Source organism: Varanus komodoensis, unplaced genomic scaffold, assembly GCF_004798865.1.
Source record: "Varanus komodoensis strain SLA01 unplaced genomic scaffold, ASM479886v1 scaffold18_3, whole genome shotgun sequence".
NCBI classification, from domain to species: domain Eukaryota; kingdom Metazoa; phylum Chordata; class Lepidosauria; order Squamata; family Varanidae; genus Varanus; species Varanus komodoensis.
The window spans coordinates 14740351-14764282 of NW_025335549.1; the positions used below are offsets into that span (position 1 = coordinate 14740351).

The 23932-nt window shown below is 46.6% G+C and overlaps 1 protein-coding gene across 2 annotated transcripts in view; it reads left to right on the forward strand.

Annotated features, from left to right (window-relative positions):
* Positions 1-405: 405 nt before the first annotated feature.
* The window catches only part of TMEM164 (transmembrane protein 164), a 33770-nt gene continuing 10243 nt past the window's right edge, over positions 406-23932 (forward strand). The window contains exons 1-5 of one of the 2 annotated variants that reach the window (XM_044427344.1): positions 406-520; positions 1046-1608; positions 13374-13423; positions 14808-14874; positions 22103-22181. In XM_044427344.1, coding sequence (XP_044283279.1) covers positions 1159-1608; positions 13374-13423; positions 14808-14874; positions 22103-22181 — 646 coding nt within the window. In that variant the 5' untranslated portion in view covers positions 406-520; positions 1046-1158. Of the gene's footprint in view, positions 521-612; positions 1609-13373; positions 13424-14807; positions 14875-22102; positions 22182-23932 lie in introns of those variants that run through there. The other variant, XM_044427343.1, reaches the window with a different exon arrangement.

Sequence of the window (23932 nt, forward strand, 5' to 3'; positions counted from 1 at the left end):
GGGGGGGGGGGCGTCTGTCCGCCCGCCCGCCCATCTCCGCCCTCGGGAGCTCCGCGGCCAGAAGGAGGCTGGCGCGGCGCGCCAGGGCCGGCCGGGGGCGCAGCAGGCGCTGAGGAAGGGGCGCCGTCCTAGGCGCGTGCACAGAGCCCCCCGGAAAAGTCCTACAACTCCCAGCATTCCCCGGCGGGCTGGGGAATGCTGGGAGTTGTAGGACTTGGGGGGCGGCTGAAGCGCGCCTAAGACGGCGCCCCAAAGCGCTCGCCTGCCTGCTCGCCTCTCCGCCCCCGGGCCTCCTCCGCCGCCCGCGCGGGGCGGGCGCTTCGGCGAGGCGATCGGGGCGGGCCAGCTTTACAAGGCTGTTGTGGAGGAAGGCAGCCGGACGCGGGTCTGCTCGGGAACACCCGCCTGGAGCCCGCCGGCGTGCGGGGCCTCGTGGAGCGGGGCAGACGGAGCCGCTGGCGCGTCGCCTTCGCCGCGCCGCGCCGCTGGAAAAGCTGGACGCCTTTTCCGGGTCTGCCGTGTGCGTTGCTCAGAGAGCCTCGTGCAGTGTCGCTGCCGAGCGGCGAGCAGGGGAAATCCGTTCGGCGATCAGTACGCGAGAGCGGGATGGCGGGAGGGGAGCCGGATAGCGGATTGCACCTGCCCCTCCGGACTCCCTCCCATTAGTTTGCATTTCGATTTATGCCTGGCACGCACGGGCATTCCTGGGCACTTGTTGTTTACAGCCCTGAACTTCCCCAAGCTCCCTTGCAGATGTGGCGGACAGCGGTTCTCAGCACAGCTGGGTGGGGGAGTTCACGGGAGTTTCAGTCCAACCGATCCGGAGGGGCACATGGGTCCGGTAGGGGAAGGCAGCCCCGCACACAGTCGTGTGGCAGGGACGTGCGGTCCGGTTCCAAAGCATTTGCTGCTTGGAGGTTCGGATAGGAAGTTGAGCAGGTGGAGCCTTCCGTGGAAAGCTAGCTGAGAGCTCCGGGCATTTTCCTGCCGTTCTTTAGCGTGCTTTTTCTGATGCAATAGCCAGTGGTGTTCTTTCTCCTTCCAGGTTTCCTCGGATGCCCACCTGAGAGCCTCTGAAATGAGAATTCTGCTCAGCAGTGCCGTTTGCCTCGCTGAACTGGGAGAGGGTGACCCAAGAATTAGCTCTCCCCGCATTTCATGTTCCGCCATCCAGACAGCAGAGTCGCGTTGATCTCCCCGGGCCTCCACTCGCTGCAGGACGGAGAAGGACAGGGGTTGGCCATGGATCGCTACAGCTTCGCCAACCTTCTGGACTGGATGTATGGAGGAGTGGACCCAAGCTTCGAAGGCAACGGTGGTCCGGAATGCGCGGCCTTCCTCCCCTGGCACCAGCGCCTGCTGGAAAGCGTGGTCTTCCTCTGCGTGGGAATCCTGGAGATCGTGGTGTCCCTGCAGAAGATCAGGCAAACCCACTGCAAGGAGGCGGGAGACCTCCTGGCTCGATCTCGAATCAGGGAGGAAAGCCTGGGGAAGAACTTGTTGCTGGTGTCCTTCTGCCTCGTTTTTGGATTGGAGGTCGGATTCAAGTTTGCTTCCAGGACTGTCATCTACCTGCTGAACCCGTGCCACGTAGTGACCGTCATGCAGGTAAGGGTTCTGGTCTGGCAGTGACCCCCTAGGCCTGGACCCCTTTGCCGTGGAAAACAACATCTCTCTCTCAAGGTTTCAGGGCAGCTGCTGTAATGGGCATCAACTTGCCTTTTTTTGGGAAAGGAGCCCATCAACTACTACCCTGCTTTTTAATGTATTTAAATAGAGTCATCCATCCATTTGTTTGAAAGATGTGTGTGCTAGAGCAAGACTTCAATGTGACTAACTCCCTTCTCCCAGATGAAATGCATAGATACAGTAAGAGTAACCCTAACAGGCTGGGAAGAACTTTTGTTGCTTGTCTAGAAAACAGAATTAGGCAAGTGAGAGGACCCCCTTGCGGAGAATATTACTTGGCCCTGTGCATGCAGGTGCTCGGGTTTTCCACAAGGAACCTTGCGTCTGGATCATCTCCAATGAGATAAATTGTTATTCTAGGAATGTGAATTGGGCATTTCTAGGCTAGAATGCATTTAGGGTTATGCATTTATATGACTGGCATTGCAAAGTGCAATTCGGATTGCAGCTGCTAATAAGTAAGCCTGAGCAGAGGTGTACTTATGGTGAAGTAATTGCAGAGTCCCTTCTTAAGCATAACCAGAAATTCTGCCTTTATTAATAAATTGAATGGTTTGGCTTCTATACATTATACAGCGCATGCTAATCATTGAGATTTTTCTTATGTGTATTTTAGACTAAACTATTTGAAAGCAAAGCAACCTGTTTTGTTCTTCTTGCCTTTTTATATTTTTTTCAAGTAGCAATATTATTTTAAGCAACCCACTATGTTCCAGTACTTGCACATTTTACCTTCTGTTTCTGATTTCCAGCTAGGAGTAGAGTTCACAGCGGTAGTAAAAATACTTTTGATCAGGGCCAGCCGAAGTTCACAATGTGGTGTTTCAGCTTTCAGGAACATAGAAACTGTTCCTCAGATTTGTTGTCTAAAAGTAAACAAAAGGAGAGAAAAAATGCATGAGAAGGGCTGCAATAGTAACCGTTTGCAGTTTGCTTTCCTCTTGGGTTGATGAGAGGTGAAGGGAGTGAGTTTAGAAGGGAAGTGCATGCAAAAGATCTTTGGCTGCACAGATCTACAAGTAGGCAGCAAATGTTTCCTTTTGGATAGATGAAAACAGCAACCATGGGTCTCTGAAGCGCTAAGGCTGCAAATCTACATGCACCTCCCCGGGACTAATCCCATTGAACCGACTGAGATTTTCTTCTGAGGAGTCATATAGGATTGTACTGTGTATGAGTTCCAGTGTCACTTCAGGTCGAAAGTGGGCAACTGTGTATTTACAACAGGTGTGTCAATACTCATTTGCCTACACTGAGTCAGGATTTCCTTCTTGTAACTGGGCTGAAAAATGGTAAAGGTTTGGCCCGTTCTTCAGGTGACGTGTCTTACCAATGCTGCTACATGTGAGTAGGACGTAAGACTGGCAAGGTGTAGCAGTTGAATCAGGCAAGATACTGAGAGCCCTGCTGGTCCAGTTGTATTGGGTCAGTTTCAGTGGTCCAGCTTGAGGACATGATGCTTGGATGAGTTTGTGCAACCACTTTTGCACTGGATCTTTGGGATCTTTGGTTGTTCCCAACTGGGACCAGTCCAGTTGTGACCAACCAACTGGAGCGGTTCCATCGCACCTGAAAGAAGAGGCATTGAGACTCGTCCTGAGGAAATCCTTCCTGGACCCAGAAGATCTTATTAATATCTTTAGGCTGGTAGTGAATGTCCTGTTGCTTGGTCATCCACTTCCAGGGGCTCTTGAATGAGGCTAATTTTCTGGATCCATTTCAGTTGGGATTCAGGCCCTGTTTTGTCCAGGAAACAGTTTTTCCTGCACCCTGTACACTGGCCTGTGCTGGGGGAGAGAGACAGGAGAGAGACTAGTTTTGCTGGACTTCCTGATGGCTTTCAGTGCCATCCATTGTGGTGCCCTCCTGGGGCAGATGGGAGTGGTAGTACTGCCTTCCAGTGGTTCCACTCCTACATGGAAGGCTGTGTCCAGAAAGTAGTGCTTGGGGAACATGGTTCACCCCGTGGATTCTCCAGCACGTAGAATCATTGGTCTGTTCTTTCCCCCTTCTGCGGAGTGTGGCCACACGAAATTTTGGAGCTCAGTGCCATAAGTATTCCTGTACACACAGCTCACCTTCTCCTTTCCCTCCCCATCCTGGTCTGAGTGGAAGCCCCCCAGCGGTGAGAGGATCTTCCAGTGAAGCCTTACCTGGTGCCAACCTTTTCTTCTTTTCAGCACCAGGTTAAGATGGCCGTCTGTGTTGAAGCATTTGAAGAGATGGCAGAATATTTAAAGGTTTGAGCAGATTACCCATCCTGGGTGTTTTATGGGCCTTCCCTCAATGAGGTTTTAGCAATTTTTAGTTTATCGTTTGGCTTTGTATTGTATTGTTTTTTGAACTGTTGCAAACCTTCCAGAGAGCTGTGGCTATTGTGCTGTACAGAAAAATAAACAATGATGGGTGAACTAGTATCTTTGCAGACCTACTAGGAGAGATGATAATTTTTGCTGTTGTCTTCTGCTTGTCCCCTTGGAGGTGAGCTCTCTGCTCCAAACTCAACAGTACTTACTTCCTCATATCATGAATAGATCTCGGCTTCCTCTTGGGTCTGACTGGAGACTCCTTGGCTTGAGCCTTTAATGTGTAGGGTTTTTCACCTTAGCTAGAACTCCAGTCCAAGGCTGGTAATCTGTCACCTGATTTACCTAGTTGATTAAGGTAAACACTTGGTTTATGTCAGCTGAATCAAAAATGGATTTCAGTGGAAAGTGCTTGTGAGAGCTTTTCCTGATCTCCTGTGCATTTAGCCATGCTTAGATGAATGGAGGACATGCCAGACGCTTGGCAGCTGAAGGAGTGCATGATTATTTTTTAAAAATGAGGTTTAATAAGCTTCCCTTAGATGACCGGCAAACCGCAGGTAGAAATCCTCACAGCCTGTTGTTGAAGTCTTAGCAAGAAGATATCCACTGAGGATGTGACCCCGTGACAAAAGCAAAGTGCAAGCATGTTTCCGCGCATTCGCTTGTTCAGGCAGCCTTTGAATCATCTGGACAAAAGTCTCCCGGCCACATGTGCCCCTATTACTCATTTGTGGTAGACTCACTGCTGTAAGGGAACAGGAAATGCTAAAATTTTCTAGCCAGTATGAGTGGCTGGAAAATGCTGGGAGCTGGAGGACCTTTTCCTGTCTAAATGTGCATTTAAAGCATTAAACTCGTTTTTAAATTTATCTTAGAACTGTATATCTCACCTAATTTGTAAAGAACACTCCTGTCATAAAAGCCTACCAACAGCGACTAAAAAAAGAACCTAAAAGCAATAAAAAATACCGTGTAACAAACGCCAGCAGGAATGAATCACAAAAGAGAGACATCCACAAAGCAAGCCAGAATGAAAACCCACATGGGGTCAAAATGCTAGGAGGTTTTGATTAGCAGAGAATGACATCATCTGTCCTTCCCCTGTCCCCAGGCTTCCCTGCTCTCTCCGAGTTTAAAACTGGTTTGTTGCCTTTGAGAGAAAACATTTTGAACTTGTGATAAGAAACAGAACTTCTGGAAAATCACAAGCTGATGGCCTTTTGTTGTTTGGGGACTTGCTGGATGGCTTTACATGACTGCAGGCCATTGTGGCTTATTAAAGTCACGGTAGATCATGGGATGTCCCAGAAGCCAAACAACCCTGCTTCCTGGAAGTCGCATCTGTTGTCGTGGTTATAGTCTGTTGCAGGGTTATTCGGAGGTTGTTTAACCCTTAATCCCTGCAGCATGGATTCAGATGATATGGCAAAGTATGGTTACCGCTAGGAGTTGAATATTCAGAACGGCCGTTGGCATATACTTCATCCATTGGACTATGGTGCTCATGCAGACTGGATTACACCTTTCTCATGCAAGCTCACCTGAAGTCCTACACATTAACTAACATATTAGAAGCAGAGAAACAGAGCGAGTCAGAAGGGGCCTCCCGGGCCATCTAGTCTCCCGGCTCTGCTCATGACATGCCATGTCTTTCGCCAGCTCACAATTTTATGGCAGGCAGTTGATCCTAATAACTGGGGTATTGTGGCACTTATTGCTGTTCTTGGTGTGTGTGTGTCTATATGTGCACGTGTGTGTATACACAGAGGAAGCTAGAGATACAGTTCAAGACAACTGCTTGCATTTGTGCAAGGCCTTGGGGCTAGTCGTAAGAATTGCCTGCGGTCAGAAATTTATCCCTCTACCAAGGTTGGATGGGATCTGGACTTGCCACAGGTGGCCAGGTGAAGGGCGATTTGAAAGCCAGTCGGCGACTTGCTGATCACACACAGCCTTGTGCAGTGGTGAGAACCTGGGAGGGGCAGTGCTGGTGCAGAAAGAGTTGTGTACGTGCTCCAGGACGAGTGCAACTCACCAGCAAAGACCACCATGTTTCTGCGCCATGACTTAGTCCATGCTCAGCAGGTCTGTGGTGGCTGGGTGAGGAAGGCCTTCGATTGTTTCAGCACACACAGAACTTTGCCCACAACCTGGGCATCTGGAAGTAGTTGCGTGAAAATATCTGGAAATAATTATGTGATTCAGCTATGAAACATCAAGGATGTTTAGACACTTATGAGTTAGTGATGTGCAATTGCATTTGACAGTGGAATTATGTGAAATCAAAATACCATTTTCCTCTGAGGGAGATCAGTCAGTCTTCAAGAGGCTAATCCTTATAATTTGCACAAGGTCCTGGAGACCATGCAGAATTAAATTGAAGACTGACTTATTCACTGCTGCTATGACTAAACTGAAATTGTTCAAGGACACAGGCACTTATGTCTAGATTAAGGGCGACCACAACTTCCATCAGCCCTGACCGGTCTAACCAAGGATGCCAGATGAAAGGAGCTGTAGGCCAAAATGTCTGGAAGGCCACACACTGCAATTCCGATGGAGATAAATTGTGGTTGCATCCTTGTTTAACAATGTGGAATGATTCAGGGTGCTGTGCATTACAAAACCAAGTGGTAAAAATACCGGCTTGGGCACCTGCTCTGTAGAATTTTGATTGCATCTCTCTGCGGAATTAAAGTGGAATTAAAAGGAAGGGCAGCCTATTGTAAGCCATCAAGGCCTGCGTGTGATAGGAATCCACAACAGCCAACGTACCCCTTTCCATTTTATTTTCACAACAACCCTGTGAGGTAGGTTAAGCTGAGAGTCCGTGACTGGCCTGAAGTCGCCCAGTGAGTTTCATGGCTGAGTGGGGACTAGGACCCAGATCTCCTGAGTTCATACATCGCTGTGCTTTCTCAAACCTCCCAACCTATCACGTGCTGGTTGGTTCACTTGATGCCGATCTCTCAATGTTATCTTTCAGTCTGTAGGCTGCAGTTTCTACGGGGTAGCATAAAAAGGATTTCACTTAGGAATTCAAATTTCAAAAGCTTTAGAAAAACACTGAACATTGTTGAAGGAAAAACAGACACTGTCGCTGTTTATCTAGTGACTTCTTTTGAAGTGTCCTGGGCACTTGACAGGCAGAAAACTGATTCAGCATGCTCTCAATAGGACCTGAGTGCCTTTTGAAAAGCAGAGTGACTTGGGAATGGCTCTTTGATTCCTTGGCTAGAGGTTTCTATTGAACAGTTTCCCATTTTATGGGGAATGACAATGTACCCTGTAGTGATTTTATTTATACTAAATTGTGGAAGGCGCCCCTTCTGCTGAAATCGCTCTTTGTGTTCCTGTAGCACCAAGGAACTGGAACTAGCACAAGTTGCTTTGTTCTTTTACATAACTTAAAATGAGATGGTCTCGCAGGCTTTTCTGTGTGGAGAGTTGCACTGAAGCCCATTCAGGGATTTTAAAGGCTCGTTAATGTTTCTAGATGAGTTGCTGGCTGGCAAAGGTCCATTCTAGAGCGGTACGTATCTTCTGATGTTTGAGAATGAGCTAAAATATAGTTGGAACATAATGCTGCTCCCATCTGCAAGCTGAAGGCCATGAGAAGTCTAGCCAGATCCTGGGAGGATGGGGACCAATGCCAGGATCAGAACGGGATTCAGGACAGAGCTAGGAAAAATAGGCAGGAGTCTTGCTGCATGGAATAAAATAGCGCTCCAAAACGACTCCTTTGGATTCCAGAAAGTATGGCACTGGGCACCAGCACCATCTTCACCCAAGTGTCTCAGCTGGAGAAAGTAAAGTGAAATAGTTTTTTAAATGGAAAAAATGGATCCTTCTGAAAAGCCCAGGGACACTGGAAGGTCGCCGGTGTCACGCCCAAGATGCTAAGTTTGCATTCCTGCTGTAGCAGCCGCTCTCCTGGGCAGATGCTTTTCCAGCCCTGCCTGGAGGTTCCCAGGACTGGATGTGTGACCTTTTGCATGCAGGTATTGTACAAAGAGGTGGCACATGCACGTGGCCCCAGCTCCACTCCTGGTTTTCCAGGTAGGGCCAGAAAAGCCTTCAGCCAGAAACCTTGGAGGACTGCCAGCAGCCAGAGCTACATGGAGCAGTGGCCTGACTCGGGGTGAGGCCCAAGGAAAAGGAAGTACATCCGTAGGAACTGCCCTGGAATGAATGCTGATGAAGTGCAGAGCATGTTAAATTCGGGTAGCCTTGTAATTAAGGGCTCACTGGTCCCGCATACGTTATCCTGCAATTCCATGCAAGTGAGTGATGGAGAAGGATGGAACCCTTCAGCCGTCCACCATCGGTCCTCATGGTTCTGCGCTGGAGTTGGCGGAGGGAGGCCCATCCCTCCATCCCTCCGTCCCGTCCTTCCTCTCGGCAGCCCATGTGGAAGGAACCTTTTTTTTTTTATTGGCCCACTAAAACCCTCGTATCCTGTATTTTGATAGTGGTTTCCTGCAAAGACAACAAAGAAACTCAGACTTCTTGTCTATTCGCTGGCTAGTAAGAAATATTTTAGGCAGTGTTTGTGGGCTTATTTACAAGGCTGCATTAAATAAAGAGCAGTGTTCATAAACACAAGCGCCTGAAAAGTTGTAAAGAGCAGGCCAGATGGATTTGTCTGGAAAGGCCTTTCAGAGCCAAGGAATTGCTCCCAAAAGTTTCCCCCGGCCATTTTCATTCTGCTCCTTCTTTAGCCCCCGCTGCATCTCCATCCTTCAAGTCAGTTGTCTTCATTCTCTTGCGTCCACATATGTAGCCGCCCTTTTCCTTGCCTGTCCTCCTTCGTCGCCACACCTGTAGCAACACCGGGAGCCCGCTGTGCCCGATCCTCTGGCTCCACACATTCCCCAGCTCTGCGCCTGGGCCTCCCCATGGTGCAGTCCTGTTGCTGCGAGGCAGCTGTGGGAGCGTTTGGAAGTCCTGGAAACTTGCTTTGAGGTCGAAGCGGGGACAAAGCCCTCGGAGCACCTGTCCTCCTTGCACCCCTCGCAGGAAGCATGTGCCGGTGCTTCTCCAGGGCTGTAGCTGCAACCTCAGAGATGGGCTTGAGCAGACAGGGAAGGGAGGGAGCGTTCCAGGAGGGCCGCGGCTTCCTCCTTTGTGCACCAAAGTGCAAGTCGCAAGACAGTTGAAATCATCCATTCCAGTGTTTTGCAGGGCAGGAGGACTGGCGGGGTGCATCACCTTAGCCTTTGTCCAGTCTTGTATAGGATTCCCTGTAATTTTCCAAGTTTGACGGCTACGGGATTCTGGCCTGGGTTGTGCCAGTAACATGGCTTCTTGCTTGTTGTGCAGGCAATTGTTTAGAAACCCGTTTCTTCACTTTAATGTTTTTAAACTGGTGTTGCACATCTTTACTCTTTCATGTCCATTTCCCTTCCGGTTTGCTGCTTTTCTTTGTGTAAGATACCTAGTTGCTTGTGGGTGCTGTGGAAATAATATTGCTCTGACAAATTCTGTTCTGTCTAGCATTTAAAAATAGATCCTTATTACTTCCAGTCTACCAGTTTGGAACATGATCAGTGCTGTTTTATTATTGAGCAAAATTGTTTTTTAAACAAAAGATGTATTCATTGCTGTCGTCTTGTATTAAGTATCAGGTTGCATTAGGTTGAACACTGGCTTCCTCTAATGTAAGTTCAAGAGCAGCATCTTCCTTGTGTGTCTTGGAGCCATTTGAATGGGGAATAGTAATTTGGTTGCAAAAACACGAATCCTTAATATTTTTTGGTTCCGATACTGGAAAATACCTTTTCCATTAAATATAATTCTCCCTTAAGCAAACACATTTATTTCAAAGTTCTGAAGTCATTTTCAAACTTGGCCTCTTCAGAGGGCTTTGTAAAAAAGTATTTGTTTCAATTGTTTTTGGGAGTTTGTGAATGTGGTGTACCCTTTAACAAAAGCACAGATACATTTTACTTGGCACATAGAGAGGTGTTGTGTTTTGTACTATTTTGGACTGCCATCTGGGGAGAGTTTTGTTGGGAACTTTAAATTTCTAACAATGTGGCACTGTTTACAGTGGACAAAATGTAGGTCTGGCTTTACTGAAATTGTTTTAGATGTTTCAATTTTGTATATTGTATATTCTAACTTTGGACGGTTTTATATTGGAATGTTATGCTGCATTTTTTTGTATCAGTATTTTTATTGTATGTAGATTTTTAGCATGCATAAGCAGACCTCACCAGTCTGTTTGCTTTCTGATCTGCCTAGTTTTTGTGTCCGGTTGAGGAAACCTTTGAGTTGCTCAGAAAAGGTACTTGTGGCTCAAGAGGACTGATAAAATACTCTTTGCAACATGAAGTAACTTCCTGACAACCTTCTTATCCTTTCCCTGCTGCTGCCTTTGCAGAAAAGCAAATTTGCTTTTTAAAAGTAGTGACATCCATTTTTTTGTCTCAGTTTCAGATTTCTCATTAAGAGCCCAATCCTGGGCATGTTTAGACAGCAAAACAGTTTACAGTTCTATGTTGTCTGAAAGATGCTTAGTGCTGTAGGCTTTTTTTTTCTGTTTAAACATGCATAAGCTTGTGCTTTAATATTTTCCTTTCTTCCGGTGACTTTAATTGATATTTTTCTTCTCTCTTGTAAAAATTGCCAAGAATTTCCCTTGCATTTATTGAGGCTGTGTTCATCCATTAGCTTTTGATTTACTGGAAGCTGGATTCCAGCTATCAGGGTGATCATATGTGTAGAACATCAGCCAGCACTGAAAGTTCAGTTGGGTTATGTGTCAATAGAATACACTACTTAGAGGAGGAACAGCCTCCACAGATGCTCTCTGGCTTCCTAGATACCATTTGCGATTGGATTTCTGGTTGTTTTTTAATCAAATATTCGACAGAATGAATCGAGTATGGGCATTTTAGTTCTCACGTTGCAGGTCTGGGGAACCTCTGGCCCATCAGGAGTTGCGAAACATCAACTCTCCTCGAGCCCAGTCTGTGCAGCCAGTGAGGAACTTGGGGGTGAATATTTTGGTTTTGCGGATCAGTGCTTCAGAAGACGCTGAGATCAAAGGGATGGCAAGTGGACACGCAATCGCAATGACACTGGCGCTTGGAACGGCCCGGCGGGAACTGACTGTCCCGAGGGGCCTGGGCCAACCTTAGATGTGCTATTTGACAACAGGGTGCAGAAAAATGGATTTTAGCCTTGAATTTGTTTAGCGCAAATGGCAGGCTTAATTTAAAGCCAACGATTCTGAGTTCCTTCAGTAAATAAACAGGATAGTGGCTGATCTTTCCAAAACGTATTTAGGTCACAGAAACTGTGTGTTTCTTTTCACATCCTGTGGTCACCCTATGCAGTAATGCCTGTTACCTATGCTATAATGTATTCCTCTTGTTATTTTGGATGGGGAAGCAGTCGCCTTTGCTGCTCTGCAGTCTGTCTCCAGCATAGCTAAAGTCCTGCTTGGCGAGATGCTGCTGAAGCTCCAGGGATGCAGCAATAGCTTTCCAGGTGGGCAAACAGAAGGATGCTGTTGCCATAGCACCGGATGCTTGGTCCCGCTTAAAGGGAGACGGTGATGTGATTTGGGTTCTGGCAGTGACTGCTGATAAAGGGAGGGGATCTGCTCACTGCTGATCCTCCTGGAGGAGGTCACGTTTCCTTGCCGCCTTCCCTTTGAACCTAATTGCTTGATTTGAGAGGTGAAGGATGTCCAAGGAAATGCGAAGGAAGGAGAGTCTCCCTCAGCCAGTCGTCTGAGTGCTCTGTACCATGCATGCTTGGTGAGAAAGACTACAATACAGAAAGAATTGCTGTGATCCGGTCAGACTCTGCATTATAACCCCTTTAATCCCAATGTTGCCTCAGCATCAGTGCAACTCTTCTGAATTCGTCTGTCTGAAAATGCCCCATTCCAATCCACTTTCGTCTGGGCGTATCAAGCGCTAGGATGTTTAGCCACCATTCCTTTTCTTGCTTTAAAGCTTCCAGTTGGATTTCATTCCAGTTCCACGTTCCATGCTCACGTTCCATGTTCCAGTCATATACGTTGTGCAGCGTTGGGCTTCCGCCTCTCTGTATATCTGCCACTAGACTTCCTTCGGCCTTTGATCTAATGGCATCATTAGTGGCAGCGCTGTTTCTACCTGCCCTTCTTCCCCAGTTACTGGTTGAGTGCCTTCTGGCCAGGGATATATGCTGTCTTCCACCTTGGATTGCTCTGTCATAGGGCTTTCAAGGTGAGAAATACTTAGCAGTGGTTTATCATTGCCTTCCTTTGTGCGGAACGGACCAGGGTTCACTTGAACACCGCTGCCATGGTCTGTCGAAAGATCCTCCAGCAGAGTTGCCTTCAGCTGCTGTCTGATCGCTGCTCCTCAGGAGTTTCTCTGCCCCCATCACCATGAGAGACTTCTGGATGCCTCAGAGTCGCGTGTCTCTGCTTTGGGCGATCCCACCAGGAGGAAAGTCTGCCGAGAGAGTCTGCTTCCTGGTGGCATCACTCTTGACTGCCCAGACACTCAAAGCCCCGTATCACATTAAGTTGTGCATCTTAGAGGGGCGCTTCGCTGGCTAAAATGCGTCACCTTGTTGTGTCATTAGCAGATGTGTGTGTTAAGGTGACTGTATTTATTTGGGAACTACTAGCGTTCCTGCTGTCATGAGGACATGGAGATTTAAGAAGTGCATCCGCTGTTGACCGAGATCATATTTACAGCCCCGTATCTGGGGACTACGACTGCAGTTAAAATTAACATGACAAGTGATTTATGGGTTTTAATGCTGAGGTGGTGATCTATTTTGCCGATTAGGGGACTGATCTGCCTAATCCCCGTGGTAGTTTGGCATCTTGTTACACAGAACCAACGAGGTGTCATTTGAGATGTGAAGGTTGGGGACAAGGTTGGAGATGGAAGGGAGTTTTTCTCCCTCCTGAATCATGAGACCCACCTGCATTGTGCTTTATGTGACCAAACCTATATTCTCATTCTCTGGATGTTTATACAGAGGCTGTATTGACAGTCTGAAGTGTTTGCTTTTTAAAGTAAGAGGGCCCTCAAGCCGTTTTAGCAGAAAGTAAGCCTATAAATAAATATAGAGAAGCTTTGGGTGAGCTATTCTAATTTATGCCCTACAGAAAATGTTTGTGCAAGAAGTTAAAAGTCGACGGATGGGGCTGAAATGCAGTGGGAATAAACCTTTGATACAAGGTCTGATAGGCATATGCCTCCATCAAAATAAAGAGAAAGCTACCGAGGAAAGTCAGAGACGAAACTTTGCACTACTGATTGAATACTCGATTAGCATCCTTATTTCACTCTGAAACACAGCCTGTCGGAGAGCTTTAACACGAACATGAGAGTGACTGTTTTTCTTAAACTATTTCAGATTTTTCTACTGGCCTGTCCGCCCTGCCATTTCTCAATGATCCTCTTCAGGTAATACTCTTAATGACTTCTGTAAGTGATTTAGAGAAATGAATACACAAATAGTTTGCCTTACAGGACATTGGACGGGGTCTGCTGCCTGCAAGAGCGACCGGACATGCGTCTTGCAGGCTTGGCTGTCGGGGAAGGGAGCAACCTGGAAGGGGCCCGCTTGCTGGTCACGCTGAATGTTTCCTCTGCTCTCCTTCCAACCCCCCTTGCTAGATGGGCTGAAAAGCATCCCTCATCCTGTAATCAATAATATAATTTGTCTATCATGCATTTGTAAGTTTATCCGCACTGAGATGTGGACAGGCAATTCATAGGATGTCACAGAACTCTTCCAAACTACAGTGCAGTGACTTCCCCAAAAGCAAACCTCTCCGTGGGGATAACAGATGGCAGTGCTTTCTACCTCAGGCACAGAACATTTTTTCCCCTTGGTTAAAAAATACTTCTGCTAAAAGGCCCTCTGTTGATGCAGGCAGCTTATACACCACATTATGTCTGATTATCAATACTGCATGCATTTCAGTCTTCTGCTGTTTTGGAGGCTCATGTCTGCTTTGCTTCAAGCTCAACAGAATGCTTAAGTCTATTAATATAAGCTCATCGCATCAAGAATCCCCAGCACTGTGAAATCATACCCACCCACGCAAAGAAGTTCTGTTGTCCACTGTGTCTGCCATGGGAATGATCTCTTGGTGTATGTAATTCGGCCACTTCCTGGATAAGTCAGCTCATTTGGTGGTTTTCAACAACTGGTCTTGCCAAGCAACCTTGAAACATGCAATCCCCTTTCCAGTAATGGGAACAGATAGTGTTTGCTCTAGGATCTATTTCTCAATTTTCTATTTCAGTAATTAGTCATTATAAAGACATGTTGTCTGTGATGGAACGAGAACATTTTGTGATCAGGCTATATAAAATGCCCTATAGACACGGGGGGCTGGCAGCAGATTGTGAAACTAAGTACAGTTAGAGAGGTGCGTCAGATTCCTCTTCTGTTAGGTAAACGTTCCAGATCGTTTGTGTATTTTTTCCTCCATGTTTGGAAGGACTCAAAAGATGGACTCAAAAATGCCAGTGGCTGAAGTCCCGGGCTCACGGGCTAGCGGGATTGTTGTGGAAGCTGTTGCTGAAGGTGGCTTATTTCTACTACCCGTAGTTAATGTGAAAGGTTTGTTGGGTGGAAACGGCACAGCAAACCATGATTAATCCAAACCAGAAACATGCGCTTCCAGCTCTTGATGACTCTCCAGCTGAGCGCCAACCATGGAAACCAAAATGGTGCTTAGGTTCATTCTCAAAACACTAAGCCAGGACCCAGTGATGTTCTGATCACTTTCAGTGGATGTTGCATCATCATGAAACTGACCCAAGGAATTTCTTTTAGGTTGCAGATGCATATGCTTAATGGGGCTCTCCTGGCTCTGCTGTTTCCTGTTGTTAACACTCGACTGGTGAGTAAATGACGTCTCCCTCTTTCTACTTGACATGATTGTCCTTCCATAAAGCTTCCTTCTTTTAGAAAGTCAGTGCAACCTTTGCATCAGATACAAGGCAAGGCCGAGATGGAACTGTATGCACGACACAATTAGATTCTGCAGATTGCTACAGAATACAACAACATCACACATTTCTCACAACAAAGTGTTCTTTATGATTATGTTTCTTTGTATGTAATCCTGCAATGATTAAACACCAATTTAACAGGCATGATTATATTGCAACACTATCTGAGGTATTTAAAATAAGAGAACACCATACTGAATCCTGATAAGAATCTAGAGGGGGGTTATTTATTTTTTTAACATATAGGGCACAGTTCTGTATACTTTCGTTCCCTAATGTTTTAGGATGAGACGTGCCCGCCATTTATACCAGCTTTGTCCTGTGCGGAAAGTTGCGGGGAAAAGTTTAGCTGTAACAGTATCGAATTTTGCAGACTGTTCACGCTGCCAGTGCGTGTTCTTCCTCAACAGCACGGAGAAACTTAATGAGATGTTCTCCTAAAAATCTACCTCTGGGCTGATTAGGACCAGATTAATGATTACCTTCATTACCAAGATTATCATGGCTTTAGCTGAGAGGAGCTGCAGCCAGTCGGATCGCTGCAAAGCCAGTTAAATGACCTTTCCTCTCGCAGGGCTGGCGATCTCGTTAGGAGCATCCAGAAAAGTAAATGGTCCCTGTAGGGGGGAGGGGGGGTGCAGAGGGAGAGTCACGCTTAGGGAGGGGCTGGGCTAAGCCCTGCCTGCTGCGATCCCAATAACGACCCCCCAACAACTGTGGCTAATGCCACGCAGCACCTTCAGCGCGACATGTTCTTTGCCCTGATGCCTGGCAGCAGAACGAGAGTAATGCTGGCGCCAGGCGAATTTCTCTGGGGAGCTTCTTCCATAAGTGGGGGCAGCCACCAAGAAGGCCCTTATTCTGTTTGTCATCCCCCATACCCTCCTGGAGGGATGGCTCCTTTAGAAGCACCTCCTGCCCAGTTCTTAGCGGCCGGGCAGGTAGAAATGGGAGAAGGCTGTCCTTTAGGTAGCCAGGTCCTGGGCCTTTTGAGGGGGGCCCTTTTGAGCCGGAGGCCAGGTGGTAGCTCCCCAGCTCTGCCCTGTTGGTGGCCGTGTTGTTGCATCCTCCTTCTCTGCGTTTCTGCACTCTCGCCCCATGCCCTTCCTAGAGGTGGTCCCTGCGAGTGGCGAAGCTCCCATGCCCTGATTCTCCAAAATATTTGTTTACTCGGCTCTAGTAAAACTGCTGCCAGAGAAACAATGAAGTCCAATGTGATGACATTTGTTTGCTGTAAGCCTTTGGCATGGTGAGCTACAAATAAACATGAGCTTGGAATTAATGCAGGGGACTAAAAACAAGCTAATTCTGTGGCTTGTGGGATCTGCCTGAACTTACATTCTCGCTTTATATGAAATCTGCAAAGCTTCTTCCTTGAAAAGTTTTGCCTGGGTAATTTAAACGCTTAATCCTCGGAAGGTGGATACACTGAAGCATGGCTTGATTTGCCTTCATTCCTAATCCCTCTTTTCCTGTCGGATCATTTTAATTATGGCAAAGGGAAATTGTTCCATCTTGTAGGAGTATATGAAACGCCATCGGTGTTAAGTATAAAAGTCGGTTCAGAACCTCTGATATATGCAACATCAAATCTTTTTGCTGTAAACAGAACAGAGAATTTTTCTGCTTTTGTTAAAAAGATGCCGCTGGCATAAACAGGGTGTCCTTTAGATGTCATGGTGGTCAAGCAGAAAGTCTGGCTGTATTCCGTTTCACGACTGGCTGATTGCCTTTCGTGTCCCACATCTGCCGAGTGCCACTCTTAGCTCCGGAGGGCCTGTCCTTGCTACTTGATCACACAGAACCTCTGTGGGGCGATTCTCTCTCTCGCTGGCCCTCAGACCGAAACCTAGCACTGACCTCAAGTTTCCCAGTCGGTATTTGGTAGCACTCCAGGTGCTTGTGCTTTCATTCTTCTCTCCCCCATAAACTCCACGTCTGTTCCCTTTGACAGACATCCTTGGTGGAACATTATGTCTCAGTGGAAATGGGTAATCCAGGTTTCAGTAGTTGATGCTACACCCCAGTGAGTGATGAAATGGCAACATCACTAAAGCAGAGAGGAAAACTTGTCCTTTTCCTTTTAAAAGGGACAAGCTCAAGGCTTCATTTCAGATTCTTTAATGTATGCTGGGCTTTTGTGTCCCATTCGGCACCTGAATTCTTACTGCAGCTCTCATAAGCCCAAGTAGGCGCGGCCAGTGGGTTGTCATTTCCCAAAACATTTGGGGGACAGAGGGCTTCCTACCCTTGCCCTCGATTGTATGGTCTAGAAATTCTAGACTGCATGTGCAATTCTAGTCTGCACACCAAGCCACGGTTGCTAAACTTAGAGCTTGGCACCGTCCGCTCTTCTGGAGGCCAGACTGTGACAGCGGCAGGTTTTGGCATTGCTTTGCTCTGCTCAGCCACCGTTTTCAAGTCATTCTGAAAAAAACAGTCACCGCCCTTTGGGGCAAATGGTGTCTCAAAAGCTCCCTTCTAAATGGACCTGTGGATCGTGTCCACAGTAGGAAGAGCAGAGGGTGGACTTCCAAGGAGTACAGCTGGAATCCGGGGCAGTAATTTAAGTCAAGGTGATCTTAAAAATCTCTTTTGGAGAATATCCAATTTGGGATACTTTCCCATGTAGAGACATTTTGTAAGGGGAGCATTATGGGGAAGTAAGGATGGGCAGCCACCTATAAAAATAAAGAAGTCCTAACAATAGAGAACAGCTTTTATTAAACTGTTAGTAAACTTGTATTAAACAAATTAACATTTCAAATACATCTGTTCTGAGGTTATGTGCAATTTTAAATTTAAATGGCCGCTTTTTAGTGGATAAAACTCAAAACAAAACCATGCATTCTCAAATGCACACCTCCATTGTTTAAGCTGAGTGTCAGCTTGCTTTCTGAACCCCTCTGAGATATTTATGGTGTGCTTGTGATTCTTTACTCGGGGTAGTTTGTGGGTGTTCAGCACAACCCTGTTTGCTTCCAGACCCTGTCCTGTTCTTGGTAACCGTTTCCATGGAAGCAGCAAATGCCGGGTTGAAAACTCCATGTGGATTGAGGAAAGCCTGGCCTTGCTTGTGAGCGGGAGCAGCAAACCCTCGTGTATTTGTGCTGTTCTGCTATACTACAGTGCCACCTAGTGATTGTGTAATGGAAGGGATAGAAAGCAGAGAAGGAAAACCTTTGTGGAGGTGAAACATTTGTAAAGAGGCAAAGAATCTGGAAGCAGGAACCTTGGTAAAATGTTGGCTTTCATGTAGAAAAAGGCCTCTTTATTCTTTTTCCCCAATTCCTCACGAAATTGCCTATATTGTTGGACCGCCAGAACAGTTTTGCTAGGCCACAGTCTATTCCCATGTTTGTGTTAGTTTTGGAAGCTGCATGTTTGTTTATTTATTTTATTAGATTTATATCCCACCTTTTTCTTACAAAGAACTCAAAGCGGCTTACTTCATTTTTCTTCTGCTCGCAATCTTAACTCCACAACAACAACCTTGCGAGGTAGGTTGGGCTGAGTCTGTGACTGGCCTGAAGTCACGCCATGGCTGCCTCCATGGCCGAATGGGGACTAGAACCCAGATCGCCTGGTTCCCAGCCCATGCTCTTAGCCATGATACCGCACTGGCTCTCAGCATGCTCAATTCAAACTGTCAAAGCCAGTGTTTAACTTGGATCAGGTTCCCCTTCAGCTTTGTGCTTTGTAGATGGTTTTGGACAAGGCAGTCATGTTCATCCATGGTTTTCTGTTTGTTCTGTGAACTGATCAGCAAGCTCTGGCTGTAGAATGGTATAAACATGTAAAAAGACAAAGTGGTGAGCAACCTGGGGATAAATTGGGAATGTTTCAACACTTCATGTGGCTAATTTATAGAACACCCTGTAATCAAAGGTTCTTCGGATCGATTACAAAAATACATCCTGGTGTGGATCCAAGGATGAATTTAGACCAGGAACTTTATTTATCATGGAAGTGATTAATGATGCAAGTTGAACTATAGTGGGGAAAAACTGGGGAAATCTGAAAGCTTTTCATGTTCTGCACAGTTTTAGCTGTGGCTACATTAAATGAAAATTATTTTATTGTCTTTTGGCACTAAGCAAAGATGTGATTTAAATACATTTCATTTGTTTGTGCCTTTTGTTTCAGAGCTGATAACACAGATATGCAGAATTAACCAATATCTTGTGCACTGTAAGTTTCGAAGGAGCAGTGGCTTGTAAGTCAGGGAATACAGCAGAATTTAAACATTGGTGCTGAAACTCGTGTGAAAGGGTTTCGACCTATAGTTCCAATGAAACTGTGCTTCTCTTACAGGATTCTCCCTTGCAGAACTTTGGAGAGTGAAAGCAACTGCTGGGACATGGCACAGAAAAGTTTTTGCTTCAGGCGTAGCATTTGTGGCACAATGAACTGAGCATATTTTGAGCTTAAAAGATTTTGCTAGCTGCCTCTTTCTTTCAAAGACACGTTCTAAAAATGTTGCTGTATTTAAAACAAGACTAGAATGGGACTGGGAGATGGTAGGCTTGCTGTCTCTTCTAATCTTGCGAACATTTGTGACTGTGATGCTCCTGGAAGTTTCTGTTCCACCGGGATCTAAAATGTTTAAAGAGGGAACAAGTATTGCTTTTGGATCAGTGTGTGCACTGAGGTTCCCCGGAGGTGAAGATAACCACAACTAGGCTGGACACAAACCAAACAGTTGCTATCTGTTTCGTTGGGGAAATAGTTATCTACGTTGTTGCAAAATTCCAGGATAATTTGTGTCTTTTAAAAATGGTTTTAGGGGAGCTTGTGTGTGCAGCTGTTCTGCAGGGTCACTTTCATTCCTTAGAAACCTGTGGACTCTGCATCCAGAACCAGTTCTTCCCCTTTCGCATTATATAGAAAGGTGTGCGTGAAGCAGGCGACTTCATACTTCAAGGATTTCTTTTCTTCCCGTTCCTTGAGACTGTGCTGTGGGGTTGGGGATGCCCATCCGGCTTCGGAGTTTTTGGATCTTAGACTTAAGGAATGCCACAGGGTGCCAGACGGCAGAAGCGTCTAGTCCAGGGCCCAGTTTCCCCCATGTGCCAGACGGAGGCCTCTGGGAAGCCCACAGTGGCAGGCCAGGAATGCAAACCGCCCATCCTCTGCCGTTTCTTCCTAGTGCATGTGCCGCAACCAGAGACTTTCTCAACGAGAAGGCCACTTGCTTCCTCTTTGCTTTTTGTTTAGTCACACACGCACTTCCCGTCTTTCGCTGTGGTGCAGTATTGGGCAACTGATAAATTTCTCATAACTCACCAAAGCCGGAATGGCTGCATGGGAGTGATCTGGCAGCGTGCAATGACACGCCTTTTCTGTTGATATGCCAGCATTCCCTGCCTGGTCATGCATCTTGGCCATGTTGGTGCAGAGGTTAATAGTGTATTTTTTTTGTCAGCTTGCCAGGGCTGATGTTGGAGGGCCGGGATTCTGGGTTGGTCTTGCAACCTGACCCTGCTGATTAGAAAATGCACTTTAGCTGCATCCTTTTAGTTACAGTTACGTCCTGTTGAACTACATAGGCAAACTTAGGATTTTGAGTTGGGAGGAAAGGAACGGCATTGTTATGCTCCCTGCTGAGGATCCTGGTGCTTGCTCTTAAATTAAGATGTTTTGGTGAGTGTGCCCAGGGTTGAATGTAATGCAGGAGTTGGGCATTGAGTCAGTTTTTTTCAGCGGCATATAATCCTCTCCGAACTGCATTCTTTCCTTCTGCCTCAGCTAGATTCTACGGTGGGCAGTGGCCCCTTCCTTTTTAATTCTTTTTGTTTAGAAAGGATGCGAGTTGTGTGATATCGCATCTGGAAATATACTCTGCTGACTTGCCAGCTTCTAGAAGAAACCATTTTCATGCAGTTTTGTTCCACGTGTGGTGGTCACAATAGAGTTGTCGTCTTTGTGCGGTGATTGTGTAACCTGCTAGCATTTTGACAACCATGGAAACACCGTGGCAGAAATGAATACTTCGTGCTTTGTTTTGTTTTTAATCTGAAACTGGAAAAACAATCACATGTTCAGAAACATTGTATATAAAAGTTTTGTCAAGAGTTGGCTAGAACACACACATTGAGCTATTGTGAAGATTTTCTATCTGTGCTGGGAACTTATTTTCCAGGCTTCTGGAAACTGTAAAATTCTTCGTTGCAACATTTCAAGCATCACTTTCCTTGCACGGCAAATTAGTGCAAAGGTCCCATGGTTGTTGCACTCCTTATCATATCCTTTCTTAGTGATTGGAATGTATATTGAAAGTTTCTAGTCCATAGGGCATTGATTTGCTTTCCAAATTTTTTGGCATGCTCGTATCAGGATTTGGACCAATTTAGTCTTCACCCTGTAAGGCAGCTTTACTAATCAAGGACTAAGCATTCTGCTCCTCTTCCATCAGGCTTGAAACCCCGGGAGCTGCTGTCAGAGCCAGATGTATAGTGGGATACCTGGCCCATATTTGGATCTGACCTGGAATGAGGCAGCTTCCCAGGAAATCTCAAAATACCTGGAAATAGCTTAGGGTTAATTCATCCTACTTTTCTTTTGGGGGGGGGGGTGGTAATAGATGAACACGCTGAATTAGTTTTGATGCTCAGCCCCAACATGACACAACCTGTGTTTCAATAACCCATAGTTCAGTGATTGCCCACATTCAACCCATACTCAACCTCTGGTTTTGTGTGAATGAGCCTCGATCAGCCTAAGGCAGTTCCTGATTTTCCTGTGCATGGAGAACTCATAAGTGGGGCTCCTGAGAAGAAAGGAAACATTATAATAACCGGGCAAGCTGTTTGGCAAACCTTGCTCACTGTGAAATGTCACATACTTGCCAAAGAAGGGTTGCTTTCACTGCAGTTTGCCATGGCTAATGACATTTGGCATGATCCAGCTAAAGCTAATCACTTCTAAGTCCTAAATCTGATGAAATCAATGGGAATTTAGAATGCTGAACTTTGGCTGGTCTGGTCTTCCGTTTCCCACTGCCGTTGTCACTCAGTACTGTTTTTTGTCCCTCTTCCAAGCGGCTTATTGGCAAAGGTGACGTTATGCATAATTAACACGATGTCCTTAACAGCTTTGTTTTCTGTTTTTCCACAGCTGCCTTTTGAACTGGAAGTGTATTACATCCAACATGTCATGCTTTACATTGTTCCCATCTATCTGCTCCGGAAAGGAGGTACGGTCTGTATAAGGCGTGTTGTACCACTGGGAGCTGCCTTGCTCTCAGCAAAACAGAGAATGCGTTTTCCAGCAGCTCCACCAGCTGCACCTTCTTGAATAAATAAAATCAGAAAATATAAAGCGTGCCTTTCCCTTACAGTCACAATGCCCAGAATATTCTGCAACTCCCTGCGAACAGGTGGGATCTGAAGGGAGGGGTCTAGCTTCAAAGCATATCGGTTGCAAATCTTCCAAGTCTTATCACCCGTGCTTTGAATTGGGCCTGTAAACAGACTGGAAGCTGCTGAGATTGGTACAGTGAGGAGTCACACGCTTTTAAAAATGGTTCTGGTTGCAGCTGTAGCAGCTTTGTTTTGCACCTCCTGAAATTTCGTCACATTGAACGTGGTGCGCCAAATAGGCCTGAGCAGAGAAGTGTTTGCAATGCAGTTTGACAGGCAGATTAGGTCTCCTCATGGCCTGCAGTGGGATTTTAGAACCACGATCCGTTCCTTCCTTGGTTTGTTTTTACCAAAATTTGCTGATATTGAAGGCAGGTTCCAGGTATTAACACTATGCATGCTGATTTCTGCAAAGTCTCTTTGTTGCTGTTGCGGGTCAGACTTGGGAGTAGATTCAGGAGTGTATTCAGATGTTACCTTGGGAAGGGTGTGCATTTCCCTGGATGGAAAACTCTTCTGAGAACAGCTGGATTTTACATTTCCAGAAATGGAGTATCCAGCACTTCCCCCTTCCTTTGTCCCAGCAGCCAATGGGGCTGATTTGCACAATTTGCATACACTTATGCAAATTGACTTAGTATTGTATTAAGGTGCAGATTCTGGGAGCAATAGATAGCAAAAGAAGGAGGGGACGGCAGAGGATGAGGTGGCTGGATGGAGTCACTGACGCAGTTGGTGTGAGCTTGGGTGGACTCCGGGGGATGGAGGAGGACAGGAGAACCTGGAGGAATGTTGTCCATGGGGTTGCAATGGATCGGGCACGACTTCGCAACTAAGAACAACAACAACAAGGTGCAGATTCCGGCCTTGGCTTGGCTCACATTATACTGAGCTGGTGTCTGTGGGACTGGCAAGCAGGAATCCGGGGGCACAGGATCAAGAAAAACCTGTTGGATTTTCACCCTATTGGAATTTCCTCACTTCCTTGCCTGCAGTCTCCCCGTAGTTATTTGTAGCCATCTGCTGCCCTCTAGTGGTGGCTTGGTAAAAGTGACCTGCCCTGAGAACTTTGTTAAATTTGGTCGCTGCAGATCTGGGCAAAGTCAATGGATTTCATGGCTGGTGAACAGTCTCTCGGGAGCAAAAGATCCGAGTGCTGTGGCCAGGATCTAATCCACCTGCATGGCTTCTAGGCGCCTGGTGAGCAGTAGAGTTGAAGGGGCCATGCGTCCCATTGTCATAGTGCTCTAAGAGTCAGCAAAATTTTCCTGATACCTAACCGGAACCTGGCTTCCTGTAACTTGAGCCCATTATTCCATGTCCTCTGCTCTGGGATGATGGAGAAGGGATCCTGGCCTTCCTCTTCGGGGCAGACTCCAGCCCTTGCAGGGGGCTCCCCTGCCTCCCTCAGTTTCTCTTCTCCAGGCTCAACATGCCCAGCTCTGCCCAGCTCTCCTCACAGGGCTTTGCTTCCACTCCCTGGACCATCCTTGTTGCCTCCTCTGGACCCTTTCCAGCTTGCCTTCCTCTTTCTTAAACTACCAGATGAAGTAGGATTGGTGCTTGAAAATCATGGCCTCCTGAT